This window comes from Leptosomus discolor, chromosome 14, assembly GCF_034619465.1.
Source record: "Leptosomus discolor isolate bLepDis1 chromosome 14, bLepDis1.hap2, whole genome shotgun sequence".
NCBI lineage: Eukaryota > Metazoa > Chordata > Aves > Leptosomiformes > Leptosomidae > Leptosomus > Leptosomus discolor.
This window is the reverse complement of record NC_141404.1, coordinates 17,091,945-17,112,750: the sequence shown is the minus strand read 5'-3', so window position 1 is coordinate 17,112,750 and position 20,806 is coordinate 17,091,945. Positions and strand designations below refer to the sequence as shown.

Sequence of the window (20,806 nt, the reverse complement as noted above, 5' to 3'; positions counted from 1 at the left end):
CACCAGTGTGCTGCTATTTCTGTGGCCAAACACAGAGCCACTTGGACCCTGTCGCACCACAAAACCTTTTTTAATAAGGGGAGCGAGGAGTGGGATTGCTACAAAGTGGCACGTTGTGTGTACGTATATACTGGGGGGGATTTACCAATACTAAGGGCACCAGCTCTTGGAGTATCCACATTGAGATCCGATGGCTTTCAAAGAGCTACACTTTAGCTGAACCACTAGTCAATGCAATAGTGTTTCTGGGTACATACGCACACCCAGAAGCGCTGCTGAACTACCCCTTCACTGCTAGAGTTTCTCAATGAAATTCCATGACGTGAGTTATTCGGGAAATCAGATTAAACAATCACAGTTACTTTTGGCCTTCAAATCTGCTAATCTATTTTAAGTGTTCCCTGGGAGTCTATTACTGCAGGATCAGAGAACCACACAGAACAAGCCTCGCTGTGTAATGGCTGTAGGGCATTCAATATCTGTCTCAGATCTCTGCCTCTCCCTCTTCCACTCACTGTGCTGCACGTTTGCTTTTTCTGTTACACGGACTTCTGTTACTGCTGTTGGAGTCTCTGGTTCAAAGTTACTGCAAGAAAGATTGCCCAAAGGAGTGGGTGAGAGAGGGGAGCATTTAAACCTTTCTGCTCTTATGGAAAGTGCCATTGAATACTGACACAGTTTTTGGCTAATAGCAGCAGATGTGAAAGCAATGAGCTTGTCCGAGCAGGGATAGCGAAGTGCTACACACACGGGTGCCGTATAAGCTTTCTGTGAGCAAGATCCTGGTCACCTTTCCCAGGCTGCAGGAAAAGGCATGTATTTGTCAAAAGGTATAATTAATATAAACAGAGTGTGGAGTAAAGATCTGCAAACTAGCAGGGAGCAGAGCAAGGAAGGTAACACGACATGGTGCAGTGAGGGCCCCGTAGTGCTGTGTGGGTACAGGACCCATGGTTTGGGTTCCCCAAAGGAGGCAGGGCTAGAGCAAAGACATCCGTGACTTTGTGTACTCCATACCTCATAAGCTGAGCCTGGGTTTGAGCCTTCCTGTTGCTGCTGATGACCTGGAGGTGCTGCAGGCGATGTCCCAGCTGCTCACAAGTGGAGAGTTTGCTCCATACGAAAGACAAAGGCCACAACTTCAGCACCCTGCAGAAACACCACAGCAATGTCCCCTTTTGCCATGTAGCGGGCTGCCCGGCGTACAAACTCCGTGCGAAACATTCAGTGTAAAGTTAAGGTTGTGCAACCAGAGACGGCGTCAATGTATCGTCACTAAAGAATATTAGATGTTAACTACTCTCTTAAAGGTTAACAGAATTAAGCAGCCTTTCCAGACCAAGATATCTAAACCAGACAACCCAACCTCTCATTTCCATTCTGTAAAACCACGTGCCTCGCTCTTCCAAGGAAGCCAGAAGGCAATCCTGATTCCAGCCTGTGCTTTGGGATACATCACTGGGATTGCACCCTGCTCTGAGTCCCCAGGAGACTGGAGTCACAGTCCTGTGTGACTGTGTGCACAGCGCAACAACACAACATGTTGTAACTGCTTCACAAATCCCAGTATTGCTAACCACAAGTCTCTATCTGGTGTGGGCTTGGTATAGCAAATAGCTGTGTTATCCCTGCAGTTTCTGCCCCTTTTTCCCTCTTTCCTTTTTCTTCCACTTCATTCTTTTCTTCTTCTTTTTCTTTATAACTTCCAAATTCCTTTCTCAGGGTCTTCATTTCTATCTTCTCTCCATTGCCTTGCCAAGGGTGACCAGCATTATATAGCTAACGCGACATTTAGCACTTAATTAGGTTTAAAAGTTAGCATCCACATTAGGCTTGTAGGGGAGGAAATATTCACACGGTTCTTTTTTTATGACTCAGAAGAAAAGTACTAAATGATGCTCAATTATTTTTGGGAGTAACTTTTATTACCACACAACCAACAAAGAAAGGAGCGATGGTGGTTTGTGCAGTCTGAAATGACAGCGCTGGCTGCAGGCTGGTCAAAGAATGCACAGTAGCAGTATAGCAACACAAAGCACCACGTTTGTTGTGGGGAATAAATTCTGACAGGGACATAATTTGGATCCCTTCTTTCCTGTACACAATGGTTGTTTCACTATTTTCACAGTGTTTCACTGTTTCTCATTAAGGGTCCAGGAATCTTTGCTCACTTTTAGTCACTTCCTTCACCTACTCTCTCTTCTGCTTTGGCATGTTCCTTCAGTTTACATTAACTCCAAACGCTAAAATTATTCCTTGTATCTTGCTTTGCTTTTGAAATTGTACAGCTGTTTGGATCATTAGCGAGCACGGCCTGGAGACGTCCCTGCAAAGTGTGCATGCCTACCCCAGATTTCAGCTGGAGGACCTCAGGGTGCCGGCCAGTAGCAGAGTGCCTTCAGGACTGGCCAGAATAAAACGCAGGATGGGCAGACTGGGGCTCCAGCTGCTATTATACATTTTACACAAATTGCAAGGATATGGCTCGTTCAAAATCCTGCTCGGTTCACTGTGGTTGCTATCCCCTTCCTCCCCCCATCCTCCTGAGCCCTTTCGACCATCCTTCGTGCAAGGCTTGTCAGCTTAAAAACCAGAGTGCTGAAGTCCCCCTTTTCCCCTCCCCATTAAATTGCAGACACACTGGTTTTGAAGTACACGCAGTACTGTGAATCATTCTTCTTAATTTGAGGCCTCTGAATTACTCAGCTCTTCGTTACAGCCTCCCACCTTAGAGACAAATGAATGCCGTTTTTCAGCTGACTTGTCAGTAGGTGATATCTAAAGTGGCAGAGGAAAGAGGGCCGTGCAGGGGAGGGAGAGATGGGGGGGCGACTGCACTGGCCACTGATCTCAAAGACCCGGGTCTGCAGATTCACTGAGGCACAAGTGCAGATGAGTTTTCTCTTCCAATTATACCTTAGCCCAGTGGTTACAAATTCTGGTGTGGCAAACCTTTGCTAGAGCAGCGAATTGCACTTGAAATGCACAGAAGGGGGAAGGAGAAACACTCTACCTGCGTGATTACACACAGATGGCTGAAGGTGAAAAATGACTGGTCAAACCCGCAGCTGCCAGACCCTCTCAGTTCGAGTAGAAGGCAACGGCTCTGGGGCCCTGTGCTAAACACTCACTGGGCTGCCAATCTCCCCACACTCTTCCAGCAACACGTGCCTTACTCTGTAAGAGTCAGTCCAAAACCAGCATTGTCTCAACCTTGTCAGCAGGGATATGGACAGTAAGGTGCCCCAAAAGTTAGGCTGACATCTTGACATGAGTCTGCAGCGGCCTGCCTGAGGCGCAGTCACTGATCCCGAGAATGGAGTGGGCCGTGACACCATCCACTGCTGCTCCACAACTCCCCAAGCTAGAGGCAGCTAGCTTGTGGGTCACCCACCGACCAGACCCTCCTGGACAAAGGAGAGGACAGGCTGTTGCTCTCTTCTGCCCGAGGCACGTCTTGCACAAGCGAGAATGAGTTCCAAAGCAGCCTCATCCCTAGGAGCACCCCACAACATGTGCACCCGCTGCAGCCTGCAATGGGTGAACACATCTCCTTGACTGAACAGGATGGGCCTGAAAGACATGTCAGAGGTCTGGGCTTCTCTGTACAACGACTGACTCCCTTCTTTTCACTTAACATCAAAAGGACAACCTCATTCCACTTATACACTTCCTTTGGAAAGTAAATACATACACATACTTTAAATAAAAACACAAACAGACTGCAGAAAGTTCAGTATAATAGTGCAAGATGTGCTACGGTAACTCTCACCTCTAGGTGTACTGAGGAGAAAGCTAAACATATTTCTGGTGTGTTCTCCTACCCCTGTACATATTGACTGTGCATTGCCATAAATGCTCCCACTTCTTTACCTCTCAGTATATAGAATGACTTTCACAAGTGCAATGGAAAACCAACTAAATAAAAAAAAAACCAAACCAAAAACTGGTGATGCTGTGCCATTGCATTACTTAAGCAGCAGGAGATCTTTGGGGTATTTCCAAATACAAGGAATTTTAGCAATAAATCACCATAGACTGAATGAGTAAATCTTGATTTTCCAATTCAATTTTTTTTTTCCCCAAGAGCGAGAGTGAGTTTTTCAGATATCAGATGAAAAGCAATCTTTCCGAATTTGGATCACATGCAAATATTAAAGCTCCACTAACCAGAACCCTCGGCTGTTTTTTTGCTCCTTGCTGCAAACCACAGGAACAGTGCCTCCCTTCTGGACGAGGAATCAGAGGTCACGGCGTTTGTAAACAGACCCTTTTTAAAAGGAGCACACAGAGTTTATTGCCTCAATACTAAATCACCCTGATGTCCCCACAGCACACTAGAGACCTTCAGCGGTAATGGCAATCCTCACACAGCCCCGCTGAAGACGGCATTGCAATGGCCACCCCTCAGCACAGGGTGGTGCTGAAGAAATGCCTTAATTTGAGATGTGCAGGACTCGAGAGCGCTCGGTGAGCTCGGATGGATGTCAGCGCCCACTTTCTGCGGTTTCTAACGCTGCTGCCCTGCTTCCCCGGCACAAACACACAACAGCGGAACACCCAGAGAAGCCCCCAGCCTCTGCACCCTGAGAAGACAGCACTGATCTCTTCCTTCAGCTTTTCAAAGCTGACTATCCCTTAACATCACAAAAACCTAGGAAAGAGGGAAGTCCTGCCACCAGAAGGAGCAAAAACCTGGTAGATCTTGTTTTATGGGATGTCCTGCCCCAGCACAGGGAGGAGGGGACTGGAAAGAGACCTGCACATGGCATCTTGAACCTTCCGTGCCTTGTGTATGTTGGCACAAAGGAGGTTGTACCACACAAAAATTGAACCAAATCACATTAAATTGGTGCAAAATTGAACCAAATCACATCAGATGACTTAGAAGGTCAAACAAGAGGTTTGTTACAAAGCCAGGCACTAATCTCTGTTCTCCAAGACTGATGTTTTAACACACCTGTAAGATAAGTAAATATAATGCTGATACTATGGGTGAATAAAACAAAGCAGAAAGAAATCTGTATCTACCTCCCAAGGTTAAGAAAAAGTTCAATCTTGGTTTACGCACAGCAGGTCTCACATCCTGCCTGCTGGTACATAAAGCTGGCAGCTAGCCTGGCTGCTGCTCCGACTCAAAACATCCATCCTGGGCTTAGGAAAGCTGGAATCAGAATAGCTCCTGATAAGCTGGGTAGCAGCTATCTGTGCCCAACCTGGAAGACTGAGCTCGAGCTCCCAAGTTATGCTTAGACTGTGGCCTTCTGGAGACCCGCAAGGCTGGGGCTTAACCTGACTCTAAGCCTGGTCTGAGTCCTAACACTGATTAAGGCAGGAAAGTCTGACCTTGAGACCAAGCGCCTACGCAGAAAAGGATCATCCTGTTTGCTGGTAGTCGCACACGGTCCACGGATAGCCAGAAAAAGGACCTCCAGAGCTGACCCCCAGTCTTCTATCCAACCACAAAGTTCAGACTTAGTTACCATTAACAACCATGAATGTGTAGTCAGTGTCTACAGAGCAGTCCCAGGAACCCGTGGTCCCCGATTATATCAGATCTGTGTTTGACCTGAAATCTCTTCCAATAGAGTAGTTCAAAACCGGAATGTTTGCCCTTTGTGTACCAAAATCGCAACCCAACTGTTCAGAGAATCTCTGCATGTATGAAGAGTTTAACTAATTTTTTATGACAGTATCATACAACTGAAAACCTGTTAAAAGACTCCATTCCCCATACCCTTAGGCTGTACTTGAGAAGATTTATCCATGAATACAGTAGTAGCTGTTATCCAAATTTCATCAGTTAAAGTGTTCCCTTGCAGCTTGGAATCTGAACTCCGCTCCCTGCTCTGGCACAAGCTCTCCAGGCAGGCTGACCAGGTGTGTTATGAAGCTTCATATGCAGAGGCTTCTCCCCCTCAAATCTGCTCCGAATTCCTCTTTAGTGCACGCGCTTACCACCCATTACATTCGAAGCATCCTATTCAGTTTCATGCTGTGACAATGGGACTTCACCAAGGATTCATGCGGACCAGCATTCCCTGTGACCTGACACAAGGTGTCAAGGTTGAAGCACCACCGTCTGCTAGAGACGATGGATGTAGACACGCTATTTGCTCATGTTTCACAGCCATGGAGGGATTCACAGCAACCAGGGAGTAGGGAGTCCCAGCTATCGATCCATCAAGGAGATCCTCATGTCATTCTGTCAGCCATGGAATAGCTGGAAACGCAAAGATTCAGCTCTGATGAAACTGAAGTAGGGCTGAGCTACCCCTGCTGCAAATGAGATCAGTGCCTCCCCAGAAATCTCCCAGCTCCTTGAAGAGCTCTACCATAGGGAGAGGAGTGTTTAGCCTTGTGTTTTCAACAGAGCTCCCCAAACTTTAATAGCAGCTCTGCGGCAGCCTGTTTCCAGCAGAACCATCTTGTATCAAGTGTATTTCTCACTGGGGCTGAGCAGGAACCCTGCAAATGCCTAAACATGAATTATATTTCCATGCAAAACGTAATTCGGCCGATGCTGCATCACTTACCTGCTCCTGCAGACCCCAGAGATAAGTGAAAGCAGGAATGTCAGCAGCATGCACGCAGGCACAGAGGCCTGCTTCATCAGCTCCACGATGATACTAGCCTCAACGCCATCCGACTGCCAGTGGGTCAGCTTGATGGGCCCATCATCGTATCTGTCCGTCATGAACAGTATCTTACTCTTTGCGACTGTGTCAAAGATGGCAGAGAGCTTTGAAGCATCATCTGCCTTGTGGTCAGCGGAGGTAGCTGTGTCCAAAGGGGGATGGAGATGGGAAAGCATGACTTTGCGCTGGTCATAGTACACTAAGATGATTTCTTCCTCCTTAGGGTTGTTAGAGCGTTTCTGAAGAGTAGAACAGCTCCAGAATTTGCTGTCTCCCTCTTTGCTTATCTGAATCCACGGCTCATGGGAGAATATTGTTCCAAGGTCTTCCAAGAACTCACTCAGACTCTCTTCTTTCTCCTGTTTGCTGTTGCTCCATGAGCCGAGCACAGAAACACTGACCTTAGTCACCCGTTGGACCTCACTGAGATACTGCTTCACCTGGACAGGAATAAAAGGGAAATGGACCACGGCAAGGATAACAGCAGAGTTCTGTTCGGAGATCCAGCGGCCGACCAAAATGCCACTTTCTGCCGAAGAGCAGCACGATGGAAAGAAAACCTTAAGTACCATGGCAGCGATCCTGGAGGAACAGTACACCTGCCAATAAACAGAGAAATAAAATGTGAGAATGCAAGGAAAATCTGAGCTGGCCAAAGTCACTGGTGAGGAGGCCTAGTCAAGTTTTAAAACACTAAGTCCAACTATTCGCCTCTGCACTGAAACCAGATAATGATGTTAGTGACAGTCAACAGGGATTTCAGATCAGAGAGGTATTTAGGAGGTCCTAGATAATCTGCAGTCTTTGAAGTGAGGTGTGTTGAGCCTGCAGTCTCTCAGCACAGCCCTTTTCCCTGTCCTGGAGCAGCGTTTCACGACAGTACACCAGGAGGCATAGCCTGTTGGGCCGGCCAATATCAGCAATCCATCCAGCCTCGGATCCTGGCTCTGACACTGGATGTGCTTGAGCACTTCCTAGAGAAGGGACTACATCGCAGCACACTGTGATGCCCCTGGGGAATATTTCCTCCTACCACCAACAATCAAATATTGGTTTACACTATAAAGCCAGATAATTTCAGAGCCTCCTTTATTAGGAACCCAGAGCTGTGCTCCACAACAAACTCTCTGAACAGCCTCGGTCAGATCACTCATCTCCTCGTCTCACTCCCCTCATCTGGAAACAGAGACGATAATTTTGTCAAAAAGGGACTATAGTGGTTAACTGGCTGAAGTTTACATAGTAGTTTTCATTCATTAAATATAGGATCCTAAAAAAGGAGAAGCATCTCTGCTTTATCGGTGTTCTTTATCTACAATATTTTTCTTCACGTCATTAAGAAAACACCTCAATGGCTTTGCAGTACTTTTACAAAAAGGAGCTTTGAGGCAGTTGACAATGTCTCTTTAAATAAGGTGGAGGCTCCTAACAGAAATATAATTGCAGTAAGGAGGGCGCTGGCGCAGAACAGTCGGCATCCGGCGCCCGTTGTCCTTCCCCGTCCTTCAGCGCTTTGTTAGAGATGTGAAAACTCCGCAGGGCCCCGAGGCTGGCTCCTCTGCGAGGGATCCAGTCAGTCGGAAAGAGGAACACAGAGTGTATTTATAACACGTAGAGAGGATGCGCAACGTGCAGGTCCCCGGTGGTTTTGGTTTTCTGTCTTTCCAATACAGAACAATGGATCTAGTAAGTCTCAGCACCTGGCAGTTTGCTACTACATGGAGGAGGCGATGGCGAAGCAGCAAAGGCGAGTGATTAACCTGCTCCCAGCCCCACAGCCCTGCACAGCAGTAGGGAATGTCTGCTCACGGATGAGTTGTCAGCCCCTCGAGGCAGCAAGGTGCAGTTTCCTTGCACAGCTCGATCCTCCGAGGGGAAAAGCACCACAGCTCCTGCGTTTGCAAGGAGTAATGTTTTTTTTCCCTGGGACTGAATTTTCCCTTTTACTGCAAAACTGCAGAGCACACCCCAAGACTTCCCCTCACACAGGTGTAAGGGTGTTCATGGGACTTTGTTCGCAGCATGCTGCTGGAACCTGACAGTGCTTGCGGGTGCCGAGGACACTGAGCACTGTCTCTTGCTGCCCCACAGACCCTCCAGCCCATGGCGAGATTTGGGGGCCATAGAAGGACTTCCATCTCTCCCTCCTTGACCACAGGGATAACCTTGGAGACGTGGAGTCTGTGAGGAAGCAGCATCTCAGAAGAACCTCAAATAAAATGTGTTCTTCCAAAGTGTTGCAAGCCTCCAGCAGAAGGGGAAGGGAAGCAGAAGTATGTATCAAACAAAGGGTAGAAAAATGGGAGATATGACACCCTGCAAGGCTGCAAGACACCAGGAGTGGGAAAGACCGAAGACTTGCAGCACAATGGAAAAACATCATCTTTCACCAAAGTTTAAAGACTATTAGACCCAAACAGACTGAAAACCAAGACAGCCAAGCTTAGTTTTCATTTCTATTGAAATAGCTAAGACTCAGGTGGTTTTTCAGTTTGTTGGGGTGTTTTTTGGAAGACCAAGAAGACATCAAAGGACACATATCTTATCCGAAAGAGTTGCTTCTCACACATAGGAAACTTTGGTGAAAATCAGCTAACGGCCACAATTAATTAGATTGGTCCTTAAAAAAGATTGAAATAAAACCCGTCCCCTACCTTGCGCTTTTCTTTCTTTTAGAAAGACTGTGGTTTGTCCAAGGATACTGGCTTCCCTTCACCGCCTCTCCTACCTCCTTGCCTAACTCAGATTGTTAGAGAAACATTATTAGGTGAGAGGAGTCTTGCTTCACAATTTAGCTTTAAGTTTGAAAAAAGATTTTCTTCTCCCCTTCCCCAAGACCTTTAGACATATTCCCAGGAAAAAGAAAATAAATTATATCAATACAGGGGCTCTGGAAGGAAAAATAACAGATTGAACACATTGGGAATGTACATACATGCATATGCTCAGATATTATTCAAAATAATATAAATTTAGCTACAGTGACAACATTCTAGCTATACTGCAGTACAAAAACCTTACAAGTGAAGTTTACCCATAACTGAATACTCCAAAAGCTGAAATTGACCGCGATATTTAAAGAACTCAGAGAAAAATGAAGACAATAAGTACCTGAACGGGGTTTTTCAGCATTTCTATTTTAGTTACCGAAGCTACCACCAGCAATATTGGACAGCTAACTTTTTAAAGTTGCTTTTTATTGTTCTTTTTCCTCAAGAGATGTCACAGTTGTTTGAGAGTATCACTACAAGAGACTTCCAGTGTCTCTGCATGGCTGTCCTTCTTAAAGGTTTGTCTGTCCATTGGACATCTCAGGGAACAATTATCAACTGACTCTTAATTCAAACCTTTGTTTTTCACTGAGATTTTTTTTAAAGACAGGCACAGTCATCTAGGAAAACTTCTCATGGACGAGAAGCACTTCTCATCCATGTCTTCTCTGGTTTGTGAGTTTTTCCTCTTACACTTTCCCCAATCTTTTAAATTAACTTAGTTTTATGCAGCTAACTACTTTCGCTATAGCTCAGGTTAAATAATACCCAAGCGCATCATCTGTCCTTTGGCAGCTGCAGATATGGCAGAGAAGAACTGATACAATTTTCAGGCTGTACAAAATATCTCGATAGTTGAAAACCAGCCGATCAACTATTCATATGTTAATGTGGCATATGGTAGTAACCAGGGAGCTGGCCTGGGAGCTCAGGCAGCAGGGCTTGTATTCCCAAATCCACGGCTGGTCATGCATCCTACCTTACTCATTTCAACAGACTGTTTGAAATCTAAAGTTGACATTTTAAATGTCATCACAGTCAACTGTTTCACTCCTGCTAATTTTAACAGGAATATCCTACTAATACGCTTAGCCCCTGCTCATGAAGTGCCTGAAGTCTTCCAGATCTGCTCATTCTGCTGGAAACCCCCAGCTTTTCTCCAAGATGCCACAGAGCATCAACGCAGTGATCTCAGGCACAGCAAAACCAACAGTGGACACCCCCTAAAACACATTAATGCAACCAACCAATGAAGAAAGGACCCCAGGACCGATTCACTTCAGAATTTTAGACAGAAAAGCAAAGGTGAACAGCAGAACAAAGCCCCGGTCTCACCACACGGGCTGCCCCATCGCCACCAGCCACGCCGAGGGGCCGGCACCCTTGGCAAACCCATGCCCAAGCCCCCCAGGGTCTTTCCACAGGGGTTCGGGCCACCAGGCCAGGAGATACAGGAGCACTGACGAGCTGGCCCTGGCTGTCCCAGGGGAGCAGGAGCAGGAGCAGGAGCAGGAGCAGGGCTGTCTTCCTGCCAAGCCCACCGACTTCTTGCTCACCCATTTTTTGGCGATGTTTCAATGGGATCTTCGGGCACGGGTGGGCCGGGAGACCACAGCAATGCAACGCCTCCTCCGCGCCCCCCCTGGTTCAAGCCTAAGGCAGATTTAATCACCAGCCCCCGGCCCTCGGGCTGCCCCTACAAGGTCGCCGGGACCCTGCGCTGCCGGCCCCGGCCCGGGCTACCCCATGAAGCTGCCGGGCCTCGGCGAGGACCCCGCTCCCCCGCGCCGCCCCGGCCCTGCCCTGCCCGCCGCCGCCTACCGCCCGCTCCGCCACGCCGGCCGCTTCCGGGGACCGGTTGCTCGGAGACGCCGCTGGCGCCGGGCTGTGCACCGCGGCGGGCCTCGGCCGGCGCCGGGAACCGCGCTCCCGCGTTCCGCCCTCGCTGCGGGACTGCCCGGTGACCCTCTCCCGCCCTCCTCGCTCCCCTTTTCCCCCAGGTTTTTAAGGCCGCGTCGCCCGGTAGCCTGGAGAAGGCCCCGAGCTGCCGCCGCGGGGGTCTGCCCCGGCTTACCGGGCAGCGCTGCTCGCCAGCGGCTCGCCCCAACGCCTGCCCGCGGGGCCGGGAGAGAGGCGGCGGGACCCGGCTGAGCCGGCAGATAAGGAGCACCAGCTCGCCCAGCCCTCAGACATGCCATCACCCGGGCCTGGGCCAAGGCCAGGGACCCGCCTTTCCTCGTAGGACCGCATGTTCCCCATCCCCAAAGGCCAGGGACTCGCCTTTCCTTGTGGGACCCCCTGTCCCCCATCCCCACCGCCTCAGCGGGCCCCCAGCCTGGCAGAGGCCCATGGGTGCAGGTGCCGGTGCCCGGGAGCTTCCCTCCAGTGACCCAGCAGTGCGTTGGGGCCACGGGGGTGCCAGCGAGTTCGGGAGGGTGCTGGGCAACTTGAGGGGGTCCCGCATGGAAAGGGAGAGTGGGTGTGGAGGCGGGGGGTGCAGGCCCCGCAGGGGTGGGCTAGGTTTTGGGTTTTTTTGTTGGGTGCCACAGAAATGGAAATAAGGTGGAGGAAGACTGGTGTTCTGGGTGCTCATGTGAAGGGAAGGAATGGGACGGGCTTATCCCTGTTCCTGCAAACCACACAGACTCCCTCCCTGCTGCTGGGCTTGCTCCCAGGGCTGCCGCGCTCTGCAGGGAGATGGGGTCTGGGAGGGCACCATGGGGTGTCCATTGTCTTTAGCGCTTGTTCCAGGGCCAGGAAGGAGAAAGAGTTCTCTCTGGGGTTTGTTTGGGTGAGAGGTGGTGACTGGACTCAGGTCTCAGACCTTGGCAAGGGCCAAGGAGTCGTGCAGCACTGTGCCTGTGCTGAGGCTGGCGAGGGGGGAGGAAAACGCCCTTCCCTCTGCCACCACACCCCACCCGATGTCCCCTGGCCTCTGCTGATAAAGGCTCTCCGAGCTCTCCTCTCCAGGGGGAGAACAGGACGGCTCAGCCCTGGGACGTGGGTTGGTGTAAGCAGTTCTACATGCCCATATGCAATTTAGTCCATGTAGTAGTTGTTGCTTCCCTGTAGAGGTCAGGAATGCAGCACAGAATGAGTTATCCGCATTTTACCGTTCTGAAGTCTGCTGCAAACCCAGCTTGCCAGATAGACGGTGGCTGCCAGCTCCGGCCTGGCTTTACCCCACAGGTCATAGTCTGGCATCAGGAAGGTGGAACCATGGTCATCAAAACAGTGTGTGGGGAAGAGAAATATTTGTATTATCTTTGTAAAAACACACAAGGATTTGAGGGCGTGGTGATAACAAGTTTGCCAAGGCACCAATGCGTGACCAGTTCTGAGTAGCTCGGTCCTCCTTTAGCTACCCTGGTGGGTCCAAGAAACTCAGAGCTGGTCTAGTCCTTGCTGCTGCCATCTGGAAAAGCTAGAGGGCAATGAGGCAGTCAAGTACGGGGACAGTGCCCAGCTATGGGAGCAGTGGAGCTTGCAGGCCACCAGCATAACCAAAGCTCAGAGGGGCTGCAGTGGAACCAACCCCACTCCCCGCCTGGGTGTTAGGCTGGGGTCACCACATGGTGCCCCAGGGTTGGCAGGACTGTAAGGGGGCCTCACGCAGTACTTAAAGACTTTGACACAGTTCTCCCCAGCATCTGCCACAAAGAGCTGCCCAAAGGAGGAGCAAGCCACACCAGCGGGCCTCCGCAGCCCTGCGGACACCAGGCAGATGGGAGCCCCGTGCTCTGGGAACAAGTGGACTGTACGGTGCTGCTCGTCTGCCACCAGGATGCTGCCATCCACGTCAACGCAGACCCCAGCTGGGTTGCCAAACCGGTGTCTGTATTTGCTGCTGAGGGAGCAGAGGAGTTTACGGCTGCTTGTGAAGACCTTGACATCTCCACACTCCTCACTTACCACAAAGCCTCCATTGGGTGCTGGACTGACATAGCGAGGACCCTGCAGGTTGGGGACTGAGTGGATATTAAGCATCCTGAAGGCATGGTCCAGAGCAAAGCTGTGGACTTGGCCTTGTGCATAGTCTGCCACCAAGATCTTACCCATGGAATCTACTCCAATACCCCTGGGGGAACCAACCTTTCTGATCTTTATCCATTCCCCCTTGGAGAGACTGGTGTGAGGGTTGAAGACCCAGATGGCTCCGTTCATCATGTCGGCTACAGCCACCATTCCCATCCGAGTCACAGTCACATCTTCTGGCAAGAAAGTGCCACTTTCTTTCCCCGTTTGCTGGCAGGGCAGGGACTGCAGCGTTTGGCCTCTGCTGCTGAGGATGTGGACCCAGGGAGCACTCTCGACTGTCACGTAGATGGAGCCATCCAGGGAGCAATGGATTCCACTTACTCCCCCATAGCGACTGCCGGTGGGGTTGGGAATCCGCCGGACCAGGTTGTCCTGGCAATAGTGGAGGAGATTCTTAATGTTGTCCAGATCTCCACACAGGCTTTTGGCCTTGTCTTCCAGCTGGTGGACTTGATGCTGCGTCACCATGCCCATGCCACTCTGGCTGCTCAGCAGTGGGCTGGCTGTCTGGAGCATGGCGACTGACTTCAGCTGGAGGGTATAGATGGTTTTCAGAAGCTTCTCCTTTTGCTGGCTGGTCTCCAGAGTGTAGTCCATGACAAGTCTCTCGTCCCTGTTTGGGGGAAGCAGTAGGACCATCACTGTCCCTGCCTGCTGCCATTTCTGGAGACATGCTCTCAGCTCAGGTGCCTGCTGTCTGCACTGGGCCAAGGTGTTGGTCTAGTCTGGATTCACTTCCATGTGACAGCGACCAGATCATAGCTCTACCAGCTAATTATGTGCTCAGGATGTAAAGACAAACAGGGACCATGGCACAAAAATGGAAAGAGTCGGCAAGCTGGATCTGCAGCTGGAGGAACCAATCAAAATGTCCCCAGGCTTCAATGACAGCTTGGCTGGTGCCAAATCTGGCCTGAAGATTTACGTGTAAATGAGCACATTGAATGGAATCTCCATCTCTCCAGTTCTTGAGATTAGTGGCTTCTCTCAGGCCTTTATTACTTCTTAACCCTATTTTCTGTAAGCCTTGTCTCTCCAAACCATGCTCAGTCCATGATGACACCTGAGACACCGAGGATGACTATTGCTCCACTCCCATGTGTGTCAGATGTCACGCTTGGCCAGTGCATATCTTTGCTAAGGGCAGCCCCCTCCCCATCCAAATAAATTATTAGGCAACAACTTCTCAGGAAGAAGAAGGGAGGTACTGCTCTGAAGGACATATTCAACCTACACAAATTTTTCAGATGCAAAAGCCACCATGAGAAGCACAATTTCTCTTTTGCCCACTCCCCTTCTGTTTTAAAACCATGAGGAATGAGTGCCGCAAAAGGCAGAGATGACAGCCTGGCTCTGCTGTGTGCTCTCCAGGGGCTGGCTGGAGCACAGCTGGGACCACACAGCCAGGAGCTGGTAAGAGAAATGTAAGGAGAAATGTGACCTCATTAAAGTTCCTGGAGAGGCAGAGGTTAATTTTGCTCTAAATATGATTATAATTATATTATAATGGACACACTTGGCTGTTCTGAGTTGTTTGCGAGCCACCACTCCACCTTTATCGCCCTGTGTCCCATGATTGCCTGTTATCATGTGCTCTGTACTGCCTGCAAAATTAACGCTTCCCCAAAGCACGGCTGAAGGAAACTGGGCAGGGCTAAGGCATACCGGGTGCAAATTGCCCTTTCTGTGGGCAAATAGCCCAGTTGTCTAAAAATCATCCCCTGAACCCTTGCAGAGCTATCAAATGCAAATATGTGATGGTGGGGATGAGTGTCAATACGGAGGGAATCCAATTTCTGCTGGTTTTGGGGCCTGGGAACAGCTTTGCCTCCTTCTTCCCCAAAGTGGTTGTGTCACCAGCAGCAGAGACCTGCTTGGTGGAAGCAAGACCTCCGCCACCCCCCCTGACTGCTTGTCAGGGTCCTCCTTCAGAGCTGGACAGTGTTCAAAATCCAAGAAACTGGATTTTACAGAATGGGGAAACTGAGTCACCACCAGGGAGCTGACATGCCAGCCACCGCACACCCGGCATCGGGAGCGTCCGCTTTCTTTCCCAGGCACTGGACACCCAAAGCTGCCATCAGACCCTTGATGGTGTGTCCTGAGCCAAGCCTGAGCTGCTCATTCGTGGGTCTAAGCCCAGAATGAGAAGGCCCTGACGCTGTCCCCAGCACAGCTCAGAACGGTGACCACGTGCGTGACCATGAGCCCAGCTCAACAGATCTTGTACCTCTCTCCTGACGTCCTGGGGGCTGCCTGTCCTTCCCTGGCAGCGCTGCCCTCCCACCGGCTCCGTCCTGCTGCTTTGCCAGGCTCAGGGCAGCAGGGCTGAGGGATATTGTGTTGTTAGTGACGGGCAATTGCCCTCGAGTCCGAGTAAACACAAAAGCTCCTTGTGCTGACAACCAGAAGCAGCGAGACAAGGGCTGATACGCGCGGTTTTTATTCCCTGCTGGTCTCATGCCCAGAGAGAAGGTGCCTTTCCTCCAGGATCCGTCTATGACCCATCTACCTGCTTCTGCAAGAGGGAGGAGAAGCCCCAAGGTGCCCAGCTGCAGGGATGATTTGGAGCTTTTATGTAGAGGCAAAGGGGCTGATTTCTTGCAGCTCACCCTTAGCGTGAGACACAGCTGCTGGGGCGGGCCAGGATCTTTCTCACACCTTGAATCAGGGCTCCTGCCTTGTCTCACTGCTGCTTCTCTGCCTCCCCGTGTGCTCCCAGCCTGGGCATTGGGTGTTTGCTTGCCTCAGTCTCCCCACTTGCTAAAAGGAGACTGGTGATTTTTGCCGTGTCAGGCTTTGAGGTCCAGCGATGGAGAAGCTCTAGGAAGAGGCACATCAGCCGGCACCCCTGGGCACACCCCCCCTGTCCATCTCCGCACTGCTCAACCCTGGCTCCCCCCAGCTGGGCAAGGCCATGTTTGGAGTTGACAGTGGCACTTATTGGTTCAGCTCAAACAAAGAGGGTCGGGAGTAAAAGCAGAGTTAGCCAGGACCAGCCTGCGAGGGGCTGGTCAGAGCCCGCCCTCCATCCCTGGCAGTGCTCAGTCCACCCTTGCCTGCAGTGAGTTCAAAGAATCTGCCTTAAACCTGGCCAAGGTGTGAAGAAGTTTGTGTTTGTTCATTACTCAGATGGGCCAAAGGTAAATGAAGTTTGGATTGAACTCCCCCCACCTTTTGGGGTGCTTGGAGGGGCTGTGTGTGCCTGGCCCTTTGGATGAAGGAGGCGGGTTGGGGTCCAGCTGGCTGCAGGAGCTGCAGGATGGGGGTCTGCCTCTGAAGCCCCAGGGCTGGGTTCTCCTCTCTCGATGCGTTTAGGGCCCTTCTGGTCTTGTATCAGTGTACCCCTGAAGCTCACAGCGTCTGGGAGGCTGCTTCAGACCTATTACCAGCCAAAATTACAAAAATAACTTGACATGACAAGCTCTGGGCCGCTCCATCCGAGCCCCAGCAGGACGGTAGGCAGCTTCAAAAACCATCTCCCAGGGCAACAGGGCTTGACCTTTTGTTTCGCTGTTGTGTGCTCCATCACCACGATAAACAAACACAGCCTGGCCCTGGGGCTCCTATTCACCTTTCCAGGACTATGTCTCTGTCAAAACCTGTTTGAAAGCCACCCCCAGACCCCAGGAGTTGCCTGTGTCATGGCAGGACAGCCCATGCCCACGCTGACACAAGGAGCTGCAGGGTTCAAGGACGAGGGCATGGTCAGGCTGCTGGCGCTGGAGATGGACCAAAGAGAAGAGAGTTTGGGTCTAGTTCAGACTTTGCTGGAGCATGTTACTTGCAGGCATTAGTGGTGAACTTCTCCCCTTGTGGCTTTTCCTCCCTTGGCCCGGGGACAGCAGCTCTTGCTTGAGTGTCCATAAGGAACACACAAGCCCTGGGTCTCTGCCAGTCCCTGTGCCCCAGGAGACAGGCACGGCACCCACCTGGCACTGTGCGTGTGTGCAGGCAGCCAGAGGAAGATCCCGTGGGCCGAGCCAATGTCATTGCTACCTCATCATGGACTTGTGGAAAAACCCCCAAACTCATCCATTGAGAATATTTCTAGAGCAAACCTGCAGGGGGACACGGATGGCCACAGTGTCAGTGGAATATTAATTGTCACGGTGCAATGAAACCCTCCTGTAGCTCAGGTCTGTGCTGGGTGTCAGATCACTCCAGTCTCAAGGGTCCCAATAGTCCCCAGCTCTGGACCACTGTCATGACGGGGAGATTTTGGCCGAGGGCTGTGATTGCTTGCTGGGAGCAGAAGCGGGCGGTGGTGGGGACGAAGCGGGGCGGTGGGCAGGTGTCCGGCTGGCTGGGGCTGGACACGGGCTTGTTGTTTCTTTGCACAGACACGAGGCGGCTCTGTCTGTCTGAACAACTGGGGGGATGATTGGCGCTGATTAGCAATAAGATGCAACGCACCGTGTGTGTGTGCACACATGTGCTTGTGTGTGACAGAAAGTGGTGTCCCAGGACTGCGTGGGAGTTTTCGGTGGGAAGCTGCAGCATCCGCTGCACAGCTACACACAGAAAACGTGATCTGCAGCCTCAGCAGAGCCCCTGTCCCGGCTGCACTCCCTCGCTATCCCTGAAGTGCTCACAGTGCCCAGCTGGGGACATGCAGGGGCTGCTGGGGACACTGGGGGACAGTGCTCTTGGAGCCTGATCCCCCACACAGGCTGGGACTGTGGCTGGGCTTCCTAAATCTGGTTACATGGAGACGAGAGCAAGAATTCAGCTCCTCTTCAGGCATTACAGAAATCCCTGCAGGAAGCAAAGTCGTAAATACTCTGGTCCCTAAAATCTGCCCTGGCGCTGTCCTCTGGCTGGCATGGGCACCCTGGAATCCCCATTACCGGTTAGCTAACCCATGGAGAAGATTCTCCAGGGTCTGATAAAGGCTGAGCGGATGCCTCGGCTTCTCCCTTGCTCTGTTGCTCCTCCGCAGCCTCCCTCACTCACAAGGCTCACAAGAGGATTAGGAAGTTAATCCTCTTTGAGACATCAAGCTCCCTGTTGAGCCTGACCAAAAGGGCCAAGAACTGTGAAGCACAGCAGGGCACTGGAACAAAGCCCCTTTCCTGCCAGGAGCAGCCCCACGGGTGAGCCCCAGCTGGCCCTGGTGGCAGCATCCCCATTGCCACCCCTTCCCCACCCGCTCCAGGCACCAGCCTGTCCCTGGGGCCATGGGAGCTAGGCAGTGGTCCCACCTTGCTGGTTCTCTCTGTCCCACCCTGGCCTGCTGCTGCAGCCTCTCCACACTGGCTCCAGTGGGGGTGGTGGGAGGAAAGAGAAGTGTCCTCATGTCCTGGCAGGGGACAGCATCCCGAGGCCGTAAGGGAGGTGGGAGACATACAGAAGCTTTCTGCAAACACAGCCCCATGCTCAGCCCGGCGGGGAGGGCTCTGGATGTCCACGGGCACTGCTGAGCCCCTGGGGCATGGGTATTACTGGAGCAAATCTATGTGCCAGAAATATCCTCTTATGAACAGTACTGGGCCATTTGGTCTTCCAGGAAGATTTGCTCTGGCTTTTGGCAAGGAATCGTGCAGGCTGGTGTGCCAGTGTGCTGCAGGCTGGTGGGCACCAGCTACAGACGGGCAAGGAAGCATCTGCACTTTCTGCTCCCTCTTCCCACCAAAACACAAACTGCCTACATCCCTGGGTACCCCACACGAAAATCAGGGAGGAAATAACAGCGGCTGTGGGAGTTTGGCCCGCTGCAGCCCCAGATCTGGGAAAGTGATGTGGGTGTTTTGGCTTTGCAGCAGCCGCTGCTTGGGCTGGGGGAGCCAGGGCTGCGCAGGCACTGTACCTGGCCGTGCAGGCACTCATGGGTCTTCAGGCAGCTTCTGCCTTGCAGGGATGTTTCCTCCTTCCCTCTCAACCGCCAGCATCTTCCCCTGTGCCCCAAGGGTGCAGCAGTGGGGAGCATCCAGCCCCGGTGCCTCGGCATTTCTCAGCATCTCCCGCAATGCCTCCGTCCCAGCAGGCGTGGGCCCCCTTGCATGTGCCCTCCAGGCAGGGGAGCAGGCAAGCAAGGCAGGAGCTGATCAAACATCCTTGTCACCTGGGATCTCACCCCGCCGTAGACAGCGGTGCCCAAGGAAACCCTCTGCCCGCTCAGCTTGGCCGCCTTCAGGGAGCATTGGCCCTGGTGAGAGCCAGAGCACTGTTCTCGCCTACCCCAGCTCTTTCAGCTATTTAAACTCTCAGTGCTTCCCTCTGTGGGCCTTTGATCCAACTCCAAAGCCAGGATGGTTCTGCCGTGGGCAAATACCCAGGGAAATGATCTATTTGGAGGCATCCAGGAGCAAGGAAAGGAAACCTACAATTGCAAGCAGACGGGCAGGGGGAAAACACAGCAGGGAATTTTTTTAGCCTTTTGTACTCACTTAAAGCTGAGGAGATGGGATGGTTGCTCCTCCGTGCTCGCCCACGCTGGCTGCACGCCGTTGGGAGATGGAGAATACAAGCACTCCCCGAGCAGCTCTGGAGCTGCAGTCCCCCAGGACTGCCCTGCAGTTGAGTGTTTGTCGTTGCCAGGCGTTGAAGTGCTCATGGAGGACTCGAAACACTGCAGCAGTGTGCTGGCAGAGCCCGGGCACAGTCACCAGGACACGGTGAGATGGCTGGAGGCAGTGATGCCACCACGGTTGTTGTGATGGTGAAAACAGTGATGAGCAGTAGAGCTGCTGCTGAAAGTACCTGGGACCAGAGGATCCAAGATGAGCCACAGGCAGCGTGTGGGGTGATGCCTTCTGGGCTGCCTGAGCTCAACCCCTCTTCCTCCCACAGAGAGAATCTCAGGAAGATGAGGAGGACTTGTGGTTCCTCCACAAAACCTGCAGTTTGGGCAAGAGCTGGGCTGTCCACCCATGCAGCTGCACTGCCCTTGCGGATCAGCACATCTGTGCTGCTTCCCTGGTGTGCCACCAGCCCTGGGGATGACACTTCTGCCTCGAGGGGAGTCAGAATCCTCCCCTGCTTGCTCCTAGTGTGCCGAAACTGCCAAGCAAAGGAAGGGACAAGGCTAAGAAGATGACTGAGGAAGAGATAAAGAGAATGGTGTTCCTCCTGGCACTGCTAGTACCTTCTAGGTCACTTTGCTTGCAGCTTCTGCACCAGCACTCCTCACTTATGGTCATGGGGAAACTCCCCCTGGCATGCAGTCATTTGGCAGAAAGCAAACCTTGCATGCCTTTCCCCAGGTGGGAAGTGCAAGGTGGGCTGGGACAGGGTGCCTGGGATGATGGGGACCCTTTGGGGGCAGTTTCTGATTTGTCTCCCCAGCACCAGAGTCCTCCCAAGCCGGTATCTCCACCTGCCCTCGGCTTGCAGTTAAGGAGCGCGTGCTGCATTCAG

General features: G+C 51.8%; 2 protein-coding genes across 3 annotated transcripts in view; both read right to left on the bottom strand.

Annotated features, from left to right (window-relative positions):
* PIGQ (phosphatidylinositol glycan anchor biosynthesis class Q) overlaps positions 1–11,516 on the bottom strand; it is a 31,461-nt gene extending 19,945 nt beyond the window's left edge. The window contains exons 1-3 of one of the 2 annotated variants that reach the window (XM_086472961.1): positions 11,484–11,516; positions 6,537–7,237; positions 1,018–1,149 (exon numbers count right to left, since the gene is read on the bottom strand). In XM_086472961.1, the coding sequence (XP_086329087.1) occupies positions 1,018–1,149; positions 6,537–7,210 (806 nt within the window). In that variant the 5' untranslated portion in view covers positions 7,211–7,237; positions 11,484–11,516. Of the gene's footprint in view, positions 1–1,017; positions 1,150–6,536; positions 7,238–11,483 lie in introns of those variants that run through there. The other variant, XM_086472960.1, reaches the window with a different exon arrangement.
* Positions 11,517–12,919: 1,403 nt separating this feature from the next.
* On the bottom strand, positions 12,920–14,044 carry NHLRC4 (NHL repeat containing 4). Its single transcript, XM_009960651.2, has one exon. The coding sequence runs from the start codon at positions 14,042–14,044 to the stop codon at positions 12,920–12,922; it is 1,125 nt and encodes a 374-aa protein (XP_009958953.2).
* Positions 14,045–20,806: the final 6,762 nt, after the last annotated feature.